Source organism: Phytophthora infestans, genomic scaffold, assembly GCF_000142945.1.
Source record: "Phytophthora infestans T30-4 supercont1.2 genomic scaffold, whole genome shotgun sequence".
NCBI lineage: Eukaryota > Oomycota > Peronosporomycetes > Peronosporales > Peronosporaceae > Phytophthora > Phytophthora infestans.
The window spans coordinates 1,329,091-1,345,671 of NW_003303757.1; the positions used below are offsets into that span (position 1 = coordinate 1,329,091).

Sequence of the window (16,581 nt, forward strand, 5' to 3'; positions counted from 1 at the left end):
ACGAGGGTCGCAATCTGATTGGATGATATCTGCGCCTTTAACGTACTGTACGCTTCGGAAATTTCACGCCAACGGGAAGGTTGAACGAGCTTCCATGGCTATTTATATTATAGTTTTAATATTCACTGCGTTTCAGATCCAGCAAAGCACAATGCGCCCACAGAAGCCTTCATTCACATGCTTGCTAGTGTTCTGAATGGACGAGTTGTCGTCGAAGGAAATTACGACTAAGATCTTAGTCCGATTTCGTGAATACCGATACTGTAACAGGCGACGGTCTGATAAAATATGCAGAGGGTTAATTGAAGACTGGTATTTATGTCAGTGATTGTTGAAAACAGGTTTCCAAGTCGGGGACAAGACGTAACATTGTTAACGCATAAAAACTGAGGAGAAATAACTAATTGAAAACATGCTGCAGCGTAAAAATGCCAACGCCCTTGTCAGGCCAACCTCTTGAGTCCTATTTAGAGAACAGCCTTTGCAAGAACCACATCCACTGCACGACGATTTGACTTGTAATCCGCTACCGTCCGGTGCTCACAAGGATTTAGCAAGCTCGGTGCAGCTGCCACGCCTCATCAAACCAGCCAGCCATCAGCGGTACAGCAGCGCTGCGTGAAGAGTTTTGGCAAGTGTTCTCTTATTGAAACAAAAGCGAGCGCAACAGCGAACAATATTATTGTGGCTCGACAGGTGACTTTTATTATTGTCTTAAATCCGTAATAAGGCCAACATTACTAAGTGGTACTTAAGTAGATCGATTCAATAGCCAAGCATTAGATACATGTACTTCAGCTGACACCTCTTCCTCTATCCTACTGCACCTCCTACAGCTACAGTACTGCACCCCGTTTTCGCGCCCTCGTACCTTTGATAAACTTCCGGATACTAGTATGATGATCCCGAATCCAAATGAACTGAAGTTTGTTAGCTACTTTGATTTATTTGCAAATCCTATATGGTCCACCCCCGCGAAAACGGGGTGCAGTACTGTACATGAACCGCGCGACATTTAGATTTTTGGACGGGTGTACTACAGAGAGTACAAATTATTTTGCGCTTTTCCAGCCAATCACTATCATGGCCTTTTGCTACCAGTCATTTTTTGCTCGGAAGGCTGGTGGTGTCTCCTCCAAAACTCTGTCATTTCATTTCTTCGTCGACAGAGAAACAGCGGGTGTTGTTGCGTGTCAGGTCCCATTCGATCAGTTGCCCCATTTGCCACTCACGTTGCATTCCTCCGTGCGATGCCTGGGTCTTCCGTACATACGTACTCGGCGGCGAGAGTAGGCCCCTCTTGTGGATGTTGGGTCCATCAGCCCGACGCGAAAGTCCCTTGGGACGGCCAGAAGCGCTGGGCACTTTGGGAGGTGCCGACTCGTGTTTTGCGGTCTAACACCTCCAGAAGAATCAGCATTTCGACATTCCGACTTATCAATTGTGTATTTGTTGCTTGTGGTGCGCAAGGAGGAATTGATTTACGATGATTCAGTCGAAAGTGATGACTAACTCTTATCATCTCTCCTACTCATTCTGAGCGCTCACAATAATTATGCTAGTAGTAGTACGTAGTTTTTCTAGAATACTATAGTGTTACGATGTCCCAATGATCTACAGATATTAGCTCTAACTGAATCCACTTACTATCGGATAAATGTGTAGAGAGCATTTTTTTAATGAGGGATTTGACTTCTCATAAAGCTTATAGTCTTTAAAACACTAATTCAGTCCCTACAGGGACTTGTGCAAACTGCAGTCCTCTTGATGCTCTATCAGTACTGTTATACTACTGTAGTAGTGCGTAGTGCAGCTTCAGCAATCTCCTACGTGTCCTTGTTCGACGCCACTCATGGGCAAAGCCAATCTTGCAGTGTGGTGTTCATCGGTGTGGTGAACACCACGAGTCTCGAAATGATTGCTCCGTTTCCGCTTTTCTTATCTCCCATCTGGTATTTTCGGCCAATCCCAGGCCAGACTCGAATTTACGGTCGGACGACCGGAAATCTTCGCCAAGGTGCCCTGTAGGCATTCCACGTCGCCATTATCTTTTGAAGCGAGGCTCCCCCGCGAACTAAAGTAATTTGTAGCCAACCATGATGGACCTGAACAGCAAAGACAAGTCCACCGGCGCGTACGTGGACCTGGACTTCCATCTCATGTACATTCTGTACCTAATTCGGGTTGTTCTTTCCCCCTTTCAGCGCCTTCCTGACGACTCACAAGAGCAACATTGCTCTGTGGTCTGGGTTCGTGGTGGTCGTGTTCTTCTGCTACCACTTGTTCAGCGATGGCGACTTCTCCTTCCTTATGGTACCATCCTAGAGCTAAAACTTAACATCCTCGAGCGTATGCTGACCCGTTGATGGATGTTAAAATGACTCTTTACAGACCATGGGCGCGTTCGTGCGCGCCTTCGGCTTCGCCTTCCTGATCTTTAAGGCTTTCTCGCAGCGCTCGGTGGCCGGTCTGTCGCTTAAGACGCTGGAGCTGTACGCGTTCGTGTTCCTCTTCCGCTTAAGCTCCATCCTACGCTACCAGGGCTACCTGCCCTACGACCGAAGTGGCGACTGGCTCTACTCGTTCCTTGAGATCGTGGCTCTCACGCTTTGCTGCGGTGTCATCTACCTCGTCACTACGCGCTTCAACTCGACCTATGAGCTGCGCTACGACACGTTTGGATGGCTGCACGTACCTACGGAACTCGGCGCACTCTACATCTTGCTGCCCTGCATCTTGTTCGGCATGGTGCGTGCAGTTTTGTGCAGGTTTATGCTGCTAGCGGGCAAAATGGGGCTTTCACTGACTTGGTATTTTGTTCTTGTATAGCTGATCCACCCAAACTTGAACCGCAATTGGTTTTCGGACGTTTCCTGGACCATCGCGCTGTACATCGAGGCCGTTGCCATCCTGCCGCAGCTGTTTATGTTCCAGAAGCGCGTACGTGCTGAAGAAGTTATTCTGCGTGCTTGGTGTGCGGTATCTTACCTATTTTGCTATCATTTTACAGGGCGGAGGTGCTGTGGAGTCGTGTATTTCTCACTTTGTGTACGCTCTGGCGTTCGGTAGCTTCCTGCACCTAGTGTTTTGGTTCTCGTCGTACCATGAGCTCGGCGAGAAGGACGCCGGTCAGCACGTCGGCTACATGGTTATCTTCGTGCAGATAGGCCACATGTTGATGATGGCGGATTTCCTCTACTACTACTTCAAGAGGTACGCTGGCGTTGAGACGGGATAAATTGCTCAACAGGTTACACGGGTGCTAACAATTTGTTTGCGTTTAGCATGAAAGAAGGAGGCCCGATGATGCTGCCCACGCACGGCGCCTACCAGGCGTAGACGATTGCAAGCTGCCATCAATAAACGGACCAGAAAAAAGGAGAAGCGAGAGGTTATAGTGTGCTGTTAATCCGGCGAGCGCTGGAAGATTAATAACAGAAAAAAACAAAAGCACACTCCTTGGTTTCCTGGCTGAAGCTTGAGTCCGTCCATCGCTCTATACGAACATCAAATCCAGATGGCAGCAAGATCGTAAAAGCGCTGTCAAAACGCTGACATTTCTGCATCGACGTGTTGATGCATGCTTTGCATTGGTTACAGTATCATCGGCCAGAGAGCAAACAGGAGATTGTACTCTATGTGAAGCAGGTGAGCGACCTGGTAAACCTGCAAACATTCTGATCACAGTCGCCCACAGCTCTTGAGTGAGTTGTAAAACTAACTTCGATTTATTCGAATAGTGCATTCAAGGTAACAAGACCAGAAAATGCACCGATAATTTGGTAAGGTACAGCCAATTTCCGTGGAGAACTGTAGATTAGCGACACAGGAAGAGCGCTCGCGCGTGAGCATCATTCTTCCACTGTTCGATGAATCCCGATCTTCTTCATTCGAAGATTTTCTCCACTAAAAATCATCATCATAGTCGATAACAGCGTCGCTTGCAATCAACCGATCTGCCGTGGCGGTTCTCCACGACAAGTCCTCGTTCACGACTTCACGGACGGTAATGCAAGTACTGCAGACCTTCATCATCTGGTCGCGCCCCTTACTTGTCGGCTTGATGGACATATCTGTAAAGGGGAGACGACGCTTGTACTTGGAGCACGGACCGCAGCAAATGCGCCCGCATAGTCGGCAGTGGTGGCGCCGAACCAGAAGTCCGAACTTACGTGAGCACACCATACACGAGCGTTGAGTTTCGTAGGGTACCCACTCTGGTGGGTGTATGATAAACTTGGCCAGCCATGCCAGTTGTGGCGGCGATAGAATATCTAGAACCATCACACCTTGGTTATTACGGATGGTCATGCCCGCGTGCTCTCTTACGAGAGCCGCTGCGACCTTCCACAGTCCCTGTGACACAGCAATATGCAGCACAGTATTGCCAGTCCCGTCGATAGTGTTTGGGTCGCTGCCGCTCTTCATCAGTAACTGTACAATCTCCGGGTCATCGTCCTGTGCTGTGAGAACGTGGGCGATAATCGGGAAGACGTCTCGCTTGCTCTTAATAGTCGGGTCCGCACCTCGCAGCAGTAGTAGCGCCACTACATCCGACGCTGACGGTGCTGAACATGTGGCGGCAAAGTGTAGTGGTGTGTTGCCATTGCGATCTGGCATGTTGACGAGTTCTCGGAATTCTGGCTCGGCCAGCAGTCGCGCGGCCTCGAGGTTTCCGTACTTAGCTGCAATATGCAGCGCAATCTGCTGCTGCTTGTAGGACTGGATGGATGCCAAGTCAATCGCTTTACCGTCATACATGGCGAGTAGTGAGGCCACGACAGCCTCGTCGCCGCGTTTGGCAGCGCGGTGGAGGGCTGTGTAACCTGACGCGTCAGGTTTGTAAGGATGATAGCCCATTTTCTTCCACTTGTTGGCTGTAACCATGCTGAAGCGCATTGACTCACTTTCGCGAATTGTATTCATAGTATTGAGTGCCTGTGAGACCTTGGTAGATACGCGCTCGTTGCTCCACACATGCAGTCGCTGCAGCGCAACAGGAATCTCGTAGTCAGAGTCCATGGTGGATGTAGACGAGAAAGACGACCCCTCATCCTCGCTGGGAGGAGCGCGGCGGAGCACCATCGAGGCGACGTTGATGGAAGATCGACAGATTAGAAGCAGCTAGCGCGACCCGCCTGAGCTGGAGTTCGTGCTGCTGTCTAAACGACTATGGAGACTGGCGGCTACAGCTCTATGCCGTGTGTCACACACCAAGCATTCAGTTGTTAAACTTGATTTAAGTAATGCATAGAAAAATGCCGTTTCTGACTTTTGAAAAGCAACACTACGACCAGCAAGTCAGCAGAATGTGCCCGCAAGCGGAGACTTGCGGCGTTGCCATCTGAGCCAGATTCTGGCATCTTCACATACCAATGTGGGAGTCACAGTCAACCTCGTAAAAGCCGAGCCAAGGCGGACCTTTCCGAGCACGTGTGTGCTGATATTGCAGTACATGTATATTACAGGTTGATTGAATTTCAAAGAGATGATATTGCATATTTGAAATTCGTTCGTGCAAATCTCATCATCAGCGTACATGTAGACACTGAGGTGATCACATCGAGCTCATGTTCGGTTTGGCGGTTAGAAGCATTGATAAAATCCGCTGAGGAAATGTACTCGTCGTAGAAAACTGCATGATATTACTGGAGCCTTCATTCGTCTCCTTACTTATTTGTCGTCGCTAAATGCAGTAGCGATCCTAACTTAGCAAAGATACCACAAATCAGGGAAGATCTGCCCGCAGGCGTCCATGTCGTCGTCGTCGTTCAGACTCGTGCTTGACCGAGTGAGCACACGCGACGCGGCAGCGGCCGTCGCATTTTGCACTTCCAGACGGTGAAGCACGTAGTGGATCTCAACGCCCGAGTCCGAGCCGTCCGCCATCGTCAGGTTACAGCGTTCGTAGATCGGACCTGAGGCCTGCGCGAACGCGGCGTCCAGATCCACTGCAACTTGACCAAGCCGGTGCTTCCTACCGAAACCCGGTGCGACGGCTGATACCTCGATAGTCACATCATGGTATTGCGCGTCGTTCTCCCGACGCTCAAAGACGAACTTCTCGTCAAAGGTAAACTCGTTGTCGCAGCGCTCGGGCTGAGAGGAGGCCTTGGTCGCCGCGCCACTTCGGACGGTGCAAGCCAAGCGGTGCGGCAATTGCAACTGGCCCTGTGACCACTTAGCGGAGCCCCAGATCGACGATTTCTGTAGTTTTCCCGGGCCGAGTGTACTCACGCGGACCTGCTCTTCGACCGCGTCGGACCCTAAGTCTGTGACCTTCTGGATGGCCACCACAATAATCTCGCAGATTTCCCCTCTTGCGGCTTCGTCGTCCTGCTCATCAGAAGCCATACTCGAATCGGTATGGTCGTCTACACCCGTCGGACTGCTCTGGGATTTCCAAAGCTTCTTGTTCGGTGACGGGAACGCCCTGGATAAAAAGCTTTTGGTCATAGACGCGCAGCTCGCGAACGGGGATCGCGCGCTCAGTGACGGCAGCAGCGGGCTCTTCTTTTTGATCAGCGCCAATGGCAACGCCTTCGGGTCCGGTTCAGCAGAGCTACGCGCGCTCATTATCTTTTTCGGAAGCAGCATTGACATGGCCGTCGGTAAATAGATTGATGCGTGTAGATATCTAATGACTGGTCCGCTGCTAGAACTGAAGTGACCGAGGCAGATAGATAGATAGTCGCTCAGGAGCTTTTCGCAGAATACCTCGATGACAGTTATCCGATCGCGCCGTTTGAATGGACTGTCGTCAAGCGCTGACGCACGTACGAAAGCTTGACAAGCAACGAGCGAGACAGTGCGTCGAGGATTCAGAGAGCTCTGCACGCAACCTACTAACAGGAAACTCAGAAACCATGAATCATACACAGCCGTATCTTATTTGGCGTCGTCCTCGCTTGTAGATATTGAAGTTGCAAGGCGCAAGGAGCCAATCCTTTACATGTACGTCAAGAACGTGAAGGGCCTCAAGCTTCCATCGGCATAACAATGAGGACGGTTATCGCCGGAAAACGGATCGCGCGTTGCAAAAGTACTATTTATTGGTTAGTAACGTAACGTGCACATTTCGAATATATCAAGCGAGTCGACGATTAACTAAAAGGTTACAACGCTACTGAAGCGCATGTCGACCGTTTTTATCAGTAAATTGACGATCAATTACTGCAACGCGAAGGGTTCCGCATTGTCAACGTCAACCGGCGTCATATTCGTCTTGCTCGCGTTTGCCAATAATGCAATACAAATTTCATAAAATTTGTTTTGGTGTTCTGTACACATGTGTATCCACCATCAAGAATTATCCCTTCAAGATGGAGTCGCTGTTCGTGCGGTCGCTAGCGCTGGGAGCGGCGACGGACGACACACAGACGCTGGCCAGCGCATCGAGGACGACGGCCGACGCAACGTTTGCCGTGGCTAGCGGTCGAGAGGGTGTGATCCGCGTGTATGCGGCCTCGTGCTCGGCACTGCTACACGAGTTCTCGTGTATCCACAGTCGTGTGTACACGCTGCACTACACAAGCTTTTCGGACAGTTTGGTGACACTAGAAAGCGACGTGAAGGGGGATGACGACGATGAGGACGCCGAGACCTTCCTGTGCGTCTACCACGACTGGCGCGAGCGCAAAATGGTGCGCGGCTACACATTGCCTCTAGGCGTGTTGGAGAGCCCATCATCCAACCGCAAGGCGGACTGCGTGGCCGTGTGCAGCTTCACAGGCCGCGTTGTAGTAGCAATGGGTTCAGTGCTTAACATCTGGCAATGTAGCCACGGCTTCTTCGAACACGTCATGGAGCTTACGGTGGACATGGCACAGCGTCACGCCTTCCTACAAGTCGAGTACGTGGCTATCCATGGTGTCTATGTTGCCTTTGCGTCACAGACAGAGGTTCGGGTCATGGAGATCCACGTTAGGAGCTCCAACGACGTCGAGGAGGCGCCGAAAGTGGACGCAGGGCTGGAAAAGACACTGACCATCGAGGACCACAATGGTAAACAAGAAGACGGAGACGGAGTACCTCCAGACTCGTCACAATGTGTGGAGATCTCGAGTTTTGAAGACTTGAACGCATTTGTTGAGGTTCCAGTATCGTGCTCAGCCTACAGCACAGTAGAAGCCGATACAAGACGTGAACAAGATGAACGACGGATCTTTGACGAGCAGGAACAAACGCCCATGGTACTGGGACGCAACGAAGCTCAGCAGGAAGTGTGGAACCTTGCAGGGCTGGTAAAAAGCCAGGATATTCGTACAAACCAAGCCATGTCGTACTTTATCGGAGAGGACGACGTGAGTGTGCTGCTGCAACGCTATTTGCCGCCGAATCACAGTGTTCGATCACTCAAGTTCCTCCCGGAGACCATCGACAACAGAGTTTGCGTCGAGACGAGGAGCTACACGCGTCTACTGGTAGCGACGGACAAACATGCTTTTCTGTATTATTTCTTGTCGGAAGAAGTCGATTCCACCAGGAAGAAAATGTCCAAGAAAGTGCTGGGCAAGGGCGAGCGAACAAAGTCGAGGGGTATGCACAAGCCGATTAAAATGGGGAAAGTTGTGGTGGGACAGAGTCGAGACTCGTTTACAAGTGTGGAGAGCGAAGACGAAGAAGACGGCGAAGCCGACAGCTCGACGGAGTCTGGGCGTGTGGTGATGCACTACACCTTCACGTCTGCAGTCACTAGCATCACAGCCAACAGCTCGTTTCTGTTTGTTGCGACGCTGTCAGGCCTACAAGTCTGGTCCATTTGGAGTCCGTGTCACTTCATGGCCGCCAGTCGCGCATTAAGCAAGTCGCTAGTGCCTCAGCCGTCGCAACCTCAACTCCTGTGCACACAGCCTATCCCATACCCGGTATCTCAGCTTGCTGCACTAGATTCGTACGTTGTATTACTACCGCAAGTAAGTTCGTTGGCGTATCGGCATGATATCATGCACATGGCTAGTCTCGCTGCAGCTGAGCGTCTTCCAGAGGCTGAGTTTGAACTGCGTCCGCCTCTCGACAGTACAGAAGACCAATCTCAACGTAGTATCCTGATTTTCCAGCAAAGTCCGCCGTCTTTGGTCTTTTCGTATGTGCGGCAAGGCGTGTTGTCTACCGATGGCGACATGAAGCCGTTCCAGATCGACTTATTGCTCAGTTTGTTCTCATTGTATCGCTATCGTGCTGACGTGGGCTCCGATCTGCTTCGTCTTGCCTCCAGTAATGGTGCTACTCGAAAAGAAGCGGCTGTCTCGATATCCGACCGAAAGGAGGAGCTGGCTCTTGAGCTTGAGACGAAGCTATACGACCGTCTCGCTGGGGAATGTGCAGCTGTTCTGGCGGCAGTTTTCATGTCGAAACACCATCGCAACTTAGAGCGCGCTGCGCTCTTGTTTGTTGCGTCGAACGTTCCTTCGATTGAAGTGATGCAGCGACTTCAGGCGATCGTTGGGATAGTGGACCGCTCGGAGGTTATCCGAGCAACGGGGAAATATCTCGAGGCTTTCGTGTTCCCCCCGCCCGAATCGCTTGCTGACGTTTGTGCCCCTCAACAAAAGCAAAAGGCAAGTGCCGATGACGCGAAGTTCACGAGGATTGTGTTGTTGCACTATGGCAAATACTTTCCCGAACAACTTTCACGGTTGATTGTGGACTCGTCCTTGAAGTGGACACTGGAAGACATCGCATTTGCGCTTGAGAAGTTGGAGGAATCGTCGAGCCACAGCGTCCTCGTCAAAATTGCAAGACTTGTATTAGTGCTGCGTGGTGCTACGTTCCCACGTGAAGGTTGGGATGCGCTTGACACTCCAGACGAGACTTTTACTCAGCAGTGCTCGCATCCCAACATGGTGGCGATAGTGGACGATTTGTTGGTGAACCACGTAGATGCGCTGATCCACTTGACAGTGACACATCCAGACCTGCTTGTTCAAGAGGTAACGATCGATAAGGGCGGGCCAGGCTACACCAGACACTTCTCCAGCTCGAAATTAACCAAGGCACTTCTGGAGAAGGCTCCGTCAAGATACTTGGACATCTTGGAGCGGATTTTCAACAACGCAATCGGCCGCCAAGAAACGATTCAGTCCACGTTATTGTTTTGCTTGACTGCGATTGGCGATGCCGCAGCGCCATCAGCATCAAAAATTGCTTCGAGTGGATCGTCTTCGTCCGATGACCAGGATACGGCATTCGTTCCTGATCAGGTGCTTGTCCTTCGCTTCCTGGTGTTCGTGCTTCAGATGTTCCCGACGCTTGAGCAGTTGAGTGAGAGGGAGGAAGTACAAGACGACGAAGAAGATCTGCAGAGTGCCAAGGCGGCGGTGGCGGCAGAGTTGACGCGTCTGTGTGTCAAGTTGTGCTCTTGCTTCCACGGGTCACAGAATAGCGACGACCACGGGCGTGTGGAGGCGACTGTGTGTGATCTGTTTGAGCCGATAGTCTCACAATCAGCTCCTCATGGGACTCTCCCGGGATGGGTGCAAGAGTACTTGAAGACGCGCTGTCTGCCAGAGACGCCAAGACTTCGCAGAACCCTGGAATATCTTTTCTATCAGGCGCTGGGACTGCTGCATCAGAAGGCCTTAATTCGCCCTCAGGACGTTCTATCGGTGTACCAAGTGCTCGACGTCGAGTCTTCTGATCAGATGCCGTGGAAACTCGAGAACGATTTGGCTGCTCTCGTTGTTCTCCTCACTCTGCCTCGCGTTTCCAGGTACGTAGCAATTGTCTCTTATTCGGAAGCTCTTACTGACGCAATAACCTGTTCATTTGGCGCAGAACGGTGGACGGATTGAAACTCATCGCACAACGTGCCGACTTCATTAACTTATTCTTGCCGTACGGTAAGAGCTTCTGCGTTACACTGGATGAGTGGCGCTTCTTGATCAGCACACTGTCGTCCATTTCCGAGAATGCAACAGAGGTATGGAGTGCATAAACTTGTGCATAATTATCATTTGACTCACGTTGCTTTTTGTTGTACAGGCGGAGGAGAGCGCGATCCTGGAGAATATTCTCAACCACGTGTGCTTGACTCTCAGCCCTGAAGACTTGCTCCAGGTTCTACCCGACGACGGGGATATAGCGCTGTACATGTCGACGATAGAGGTCAGTATGCGGTTGGACCAGGTCCGCGAAAAGCAGCGAGATAGTCGGCTCCTGAATGCCGTCGCCGGTTAAATGTGAGCTCTTTAATCTGCATCGGCAGATTGAGCCTCAGTAACAGAAGCCCGCGCTCCAAAAGCTGCTCCTTGTTTCTCCATCAGCTTCGTGATGGCCTCGATGTACTACACCAAAAAATGTCAACAGTCAGTTCACAGAGACCCTGAAAAATACAAGCACGGAACGAACGACTTACTGCAGCTCGCGTTTGACGGAAGAGCTTTTTCTGCGTGGCCTGGACGAACGTGCGGAACTGCACGACCCATCGTTTGTTGGGCTCCAAGGCCACATATCCCTCATTGCCTCGTGCACGTTGGATAATTCTCTCCTCCTCTTGTCGATTCTCATCAAACAACAGCTTGGCCGTCATTTCAGATGCCTCGGCGTTCGTAAACCCAGGGGCGCTACAACTTTCACGTGGTGTCGAGGCATCCATGAAGGAGGAAGTTCCCTCGACGTCCAACGTGGCAGTTCCGTCGGGTGCGATAACAACCACAGGGTCCCAGAAGAGCAACTTGTCCATGTCTTGTACGAACTCACGCACACGCTTCGCTGGGATGTCTGCTGGAACTCGGACGTCCAGTCGAAGTGGCCACAGAAACCTGTGATAAACTTCGGTCGTGTTGCTAACTGTGCCGCCTGCAGGGATGAACGTCTTGGTATTGTCTGGAGTGGCCAGCACGATGAAACCCAGTGGCGCATCGCAGATGTTGCCCTTCCTCGAGCCGTGTAGATAGATGCGCGAGTCTAACTGCAGCATGTTGGCTAAAAACATGTAGTGCGCCCCCATGACATTGCGCAGCTACAGAGCGATACAAGACAGCACTGACATGAGAACATTATCGACACACATGCGAGCTTGACTTGTCGTACCAGAGGTAACGCAGCCAGCGCAATGGACACGAAAAAGCCCACTGAGAACAGCAGTCTCAGCTCGTTCGAGTCCTCAATCTGAGGCCCGACGTAGTACGTGTAGACGATCAGTATGAGTAACAGCAGTTTGGCCAGTGTGCTGCCTTCGTACAGCAGCGTCATGCGCCCAGCCTTCTCGTCCTTCTTGTAGCCCACCACTCCTTTGCGAACAATGACCTCTCGCAGCACATTGCCACCCGAGTCCATCCAGATGATGAAGCAGAGACCGAAAACCCACACCGGCCATTCGTACAGCAGCAGAGACAGTCTCGAGACTAGGACAGCGATCCACAGCAATCCGGCTCGACATATTAGCGATGTCTGCCACATCATCATCACCCGAGCATCATCGGGCCATCTGCAGTTGTGGCCGTTAATATTGGCAAATTTATGGCATTTCTTAAAGACGTACATCCATTTCTTGGGGCAAGCTTTGCGAACGCTCCAGAAGAGGCAGCGCGCAATGGGGTTGGCTAAGACTGTGGAGAGGAAGAAGAGCACGATGGACACGTAAGTTTGGATGCTGCCACTCTTGGTCGTGTGCCACCATTTCTCCCATGCCTCTTGCGTCGACTGCGACACCATCGCGAGAATGAAGATGTGACTGAAAATGGCAATTTCAACGTTTTTTATTGGTCAAAAACCGTCTTTTACTGCATGCCCTCATCGTCCTCGTCGTACGACTCGTAGGCGTTGCCTTCAGCGCTATCCACACTTTCTCTGTTGGTAATTGCCTCTTTCTCCTTCTCCAACTTGCGTAGGTATGCACGACGGTCGCGTTCACGCATGCCTTCCAGCGTATTTTCAAACTCACGCTCCTTCTTCTCGTGTTCCGCCAGCAGCTCTTGCTCGCTGGCATACAGCAACAAAAACACAAGAACAACAACATTGTAAAGCTAGTTAATAATCTGGAGTGGTTTCTCGGATAAGCTGCAGGTCCACGGTACGCACCTCGCCACGATCTCCTTGGCCAAGCAGCACTTGGCACAAATGTCTCGCTCCTGCATGAGCACACAGCCACAACGAGTCAGCACATCGATACTGCAATGCCCCAGCGTCGTCAAGACTAGTTTATTTTTTCTACCTTGGCGCAGGGGTCACAAGAGGCATGATAGGCTGATGTCACTGTCTTCTGATGGCAGTAAATACTGCAGCCGGGTGAACAAACAGCAGCAGTCAGTCTCTCCATCTCATAATTAGACAATGGTTTTTGTTTTTATATAGTTCATAGCGCATTGCAAAAACAGTAGTGCGACGTACCAGGAGCCTGGCTGCGTGAGTGGCTTGTACTTGCGGTATTTCTTGCGCCATTCGATCTGCTTGCGGCATTTCTCGCAGAGTCCATGAATGGGCATAGACATGATGCGCTCCGTCTTCCTGGACTTGGGGTTGTGCTTAAACGCGAACGCATTCTGATGCTTGGGCGCGCGCTTTTTCACGTTGCCGCGCTGCGAGCTCATGGTCGTCACTTGGGTGCTGTGAAGTTTTAAGTCGATTGTGCCCATTCAAAGTACTTAATGTTGGTGTTGACCACATAAACTACTCAAACACAGCTGTAGCCATGCGAGTTGTTGATCCTGACGAGACCCGCTGCTGCTCGTGAGCGGTGACGGCATCCTACTCCTGGTGCGTTCTTACGGTGATGTGCGCACTCCTCCCAGCGCTGCGGTGGGTGTGACAAGTGCGCTGAACCCGACAAAAGACGGGTCCGTCGACCTGCAACTAAAGGCACTGGAAGCCGTGCACCGCACGGTCGTCTACGAGATGACCCCAATCGACCTACTGATGGCATTCGCATTCGACTAAAAGTTTGGGGGCTGTACGTCGCGTCGTTTAATCGCTCGACGCATGTTGCACGCAGTGTATGATTCCTTGTTTCTACTCATCGGACAACGCAATCTGCGCGATTGGGACGCGACAAACTGCGTGCAGCCATCGCCAATTATGTCGAAGTTGTCGATAATAATTACGAAGTTTGAGATAGATCCGCGTTTTGTTTTCGGTTGTCCTGTGCGTGACGTCATGGCATGTCGAAAGCTGGATGGTATCAGTATTTGCAAGAGCGACAGCATGTTGTAGGGCGCATGACTCAAGAGCGGAACGATATTACTTTCGAGTGCTTTTTTTTTAGGAAATCGAGTGCACCGTTAGTTTTTTGCTCGAAAGGTGTGAAACCGAGTGTCCCTTGTTCAACTTGAGGGAATGACCGAGTGCACTGCTGAGGTTAAGGCTTGAGCACGGAAGAAGATGCGTCAAGGCTCTGCCTTCATTAGTTCAGACGTAGCTAATGTAAGCTACATGTTGCAGCAACGATAAGCAGGCGTTCGTTGTGACGTGGTGGTCACTAGCCAATGGCATGGCAGTGACCAGCGACGTCGATTATTTGAGTTCAGCTGGTCAGATTATTCTGATCAGCGTACACTTAAGATTGCGTGTCTTTACATCATACTACAATCCTATTGGTCCAAAATCCCATAGATTTGCAACAATCAAGCTTCCAGCCGGAAATTGTGATTATGGGACGCTGTGCGAAATTTCCGACCAAGATAAGAATTAGGATTCATAGGCTTTCATTGGTAGTTACAGAGAAAATCAGGATTTGAGAAAGATAGGTTTTAGGATGGACCTGGATACGTGCGTGAATATCCGGTTGTCAAGAACTACTGGTTGTGCGGCAGCTACTAGCATGCAGCCGCCAACTCTAACTGATTAATCACTTCTCAATTTGCTTTCGAGCAGCAACTCCTCTCCTTCCCCACAACTGTCTACGGCGCCGTACTCGCCGTCTACGCTCCTACGCTTCCTCGCTACTTTCGTGACATAGTAGCACTTGTCGTGTCAAGCTTCGGTTCAAGTAGGGCACTCGTGGTGGCATAGCCAGAAGCGAGTTGTCTTGAGGTTATTGGTGCCAGCCACATAGTTGGGGAAGCACTATGTAACGGGGTACGTAGCACTAAGTGTACCCTGGTTACATGAAGTGTGACACTTCACACTTCAGGAGTATGACATGTCATACTCCGGGATATTTGGTACAAGGTACCAAGGTCATTCAAAACTAACCATTGGTTAAATGACATTGCATTTCTATAGGTAACTGATAGTTTGTATTAACCTCAAACTTAACCTACCTATAAATATACTCAGTTTACAATCTACCTTATTTAGGTCACTTCGCTCTCTTTAATTAAAGAGGGGACCTGTGAACTGCCGTTCACTGAGAGTTTGTATACTCTCGGAAGATAACTTCCTCTAGCGCAAGGTGCTGTGTGACCCCGTCACACTTGGTAGCACTTGTAGTCAATCCACGCCATCGCGGGTAGACTACCTGAACCTCCGAAGTTCGTTGCCATGGATAGGAACGACTTCTCCCATATGAACGACTCTCAGTTCGAGTCGGTTCGGAAGATGGCAGGCATCTTCGAAATGGAGGCCCTGCAGAGCCTGGTGGTATCAACACCGGCTGAGCAGCTCGAGCGCGTCAATGCATTCGACGCGTACGAGCAGGGCCTCATCGCGCATGTGCGGGAGAACCTGCAGGCTCCGGCGGCGGAAGCAAACCCGCCTCACCCGAAGCCAATACGGCTGAAGGTAAAGCCGTATGAAGGGAAGGAAGGCGAGAACCTTCACTTCTGGGTCCGAGAAGTAGAGCTCGCGATGGACGCGGCTCTGATCTCGACCGAGCAACTGCGTGTTGCTTTTGCACTCTCCAACCTTAGCGGTCGTGCTAAGAGTTGGGTGTACACTCGGGAAGCGACATCCCCTGGATGTTTCACATCCTGGGCTCAGCTGTGCGAACAGCTCCGAGCCGCGTTCCTCCCGGCGAACTACGAGTACCGCCAGCGTTCGCGCTTCCTCGCGTGTAAACAAGGAAGACGCGAACTGCACGAGTATGTGCAAGAGATACGGGAGCTCACGGCGTCCCTAGTGGGAAACCCACTCAATGAACACATCAAGATGACTGTGTTCATGGACGGCCTTCGAGTGGGCCCCGCACGCACTCAGCTGTTCCGGGTGCAGGCAAGCACCCTTGAAGAGGCGATTCAAGTGGCTCTTCAAGAAGAATACAGCCATCGCCAGGCGCGTACGCCGGCCTCAGCGTGGCCTGGGAGTTCCTTGTCGGCTCCCGGTCGAACAAGCCCCAACGGACCAGTTCCCATGGAACTCGGGTCCGCCGAACAGCGTGACATCCGCTGCTTCGGCTGTGGGAAGATGGGCCACTTCAAGCGCGACTGTCCCGCGGAAAGACTCCGCAGACGGTCCTTCCCCAAGCCCGTCCTCAAGGGTCGCTGGAAGAAGCCAGGATCCCGGGGACAGGGGAACGCAGGGAACCAGTAGGGGCGGGGCGCCCTACTGGGGAAGAACTAAGTCTTCGTGATGGGTGCGCGGGTGGCGCGTACCACGGGGACTTAGCCCCTGAGAGTCTTCGCACTCTCGAATCGGCGAAGAGCAGCGGCGGGTTGCTCGTAGTACACGGATGTGTACGGGGGTACGATCACCCCTTTAGAATCT

General features: G+C 51.4%; 6 protein-coding genes across 6 annotated transcripts; 2 read left to right on the forward strand and 4 right to left on the reverse strand.

The window, feature by feature from the left end:
* Positions 1-2,096: 2,096 nt before the first annotated feature.
* Positions 2,097-3,452, forward strand: PITG_01401 (uncharacterized protein; the record flags this gene model as incomplete). The annotated part of the gene is made up of 6 exons (XM_002908023.1): positions 2,097-2,122; positions 2,205-2,313; positions 2,392-2,748; positions 2,830-2,940; positions 3,011-3,213; positions 3,285-3,452. The coding sequence occupies 6 exons, from the start codon at positions 2,097-2,099 to the stop codon at positions 3,337-3,339; spliced, it is 861 nt and encodes a 286-aa protein (XP_002908069.1).
* Positions 3,453-3,919: 467 nt separating this feature from the next.
* On the reverse strand, positions 3,920-5,085 carry PITG_01402 (myosin-like protein; the record flags this gene model as incomplete). Its single annotated transcript, XM_002908024.1, has 2 exons — positions 3,920-3,940; positions 3,997-5,085. The coding sequence occupies 2 exons, from the start codon at positions 5,083-5,085 to the stop codon at positions 3,920-3,922; spliced, it is 1,110 nt and encodes a 369-aa protein (XP_002908070.1).
* Positions 5,086-5,709: 624 nt separating this feature from the next.
* On the reverse strand, positions 5,710-6,603 carry PITG_01403 (uncharacterized protein; the record flags this gene model as incomplete). Its single annotated transcript, XM_002908025.1, has 2 exons — positions 5,710-6,207; positions 6,295-6,603. 2 exons carry the CDS (start codon positions 6,601-6,603, stop codon positions 5,710-5,712), a joined length of 807 nt encoding a protein of 268 aa, XP_002908071.1.
* A 719-nt stretch (positions 6,604-7,322) lies between these two features.
* Positions 7,323-11,178, forward strand: PITG_01404 (uncharacterized protein; the record flags this gene model as incomplete). Its single annotated transcript, XM_002908026.1, has 5 exons — positions 7,323-9,752; positions 9,825-10,616; positions 10,662-10,711; positions 10,777-10,921; positions 10,993-11,178. The coding sequence occupies 5 exons, from the start codon at positions 7,323-7,325 to the stop codon at positions 11,176-11,178; spliced, it is 3,603 nt and encodes a 1,200-aa protein (XP_002908072.1).
* PITG_01405 (uncharacterized protein) lies at positions 10,790-12,659 on the reverse strand (the record flags this gene model as incomplete). Its single annotated transcript, XM_002908027.1, has 4 exons — positions 10,790-11,285; positions 11,357-11,962; positions 12,025-12,430; positions 12,485-12,659. The coding sequence occupies 4 exons, from the start codon at positions 12,655-12,657 to the stop codon at positions 11,190-11,192; spliced, it is 1,281 nt and encodes a 426-aa protein (XP_002908073.1).
* Positions 12,660-12,722: 63 nt separating this feature from the next.
* On the reverse strand, positions 12,723-13,532 carry PITG_01406 (uncharacterized protein; the record flags this gene model as incomplete). The annotated part of the gene is made up of 4 exons (XM_002908028.1): positions 12,723-12,920; positions 13,020-13,073; positions 13,157-13,220; positions 13,333-13,532. 4 exons carry the CDS (start codon positions 13,530-13,532, stop codon positions 12,723-12,725), a joined length of 516 nt encoding a protein of 171 aa, XP_002908074.1.
* Positions 13,533-16,581: the final 3,049 nt, after the last annotated feature.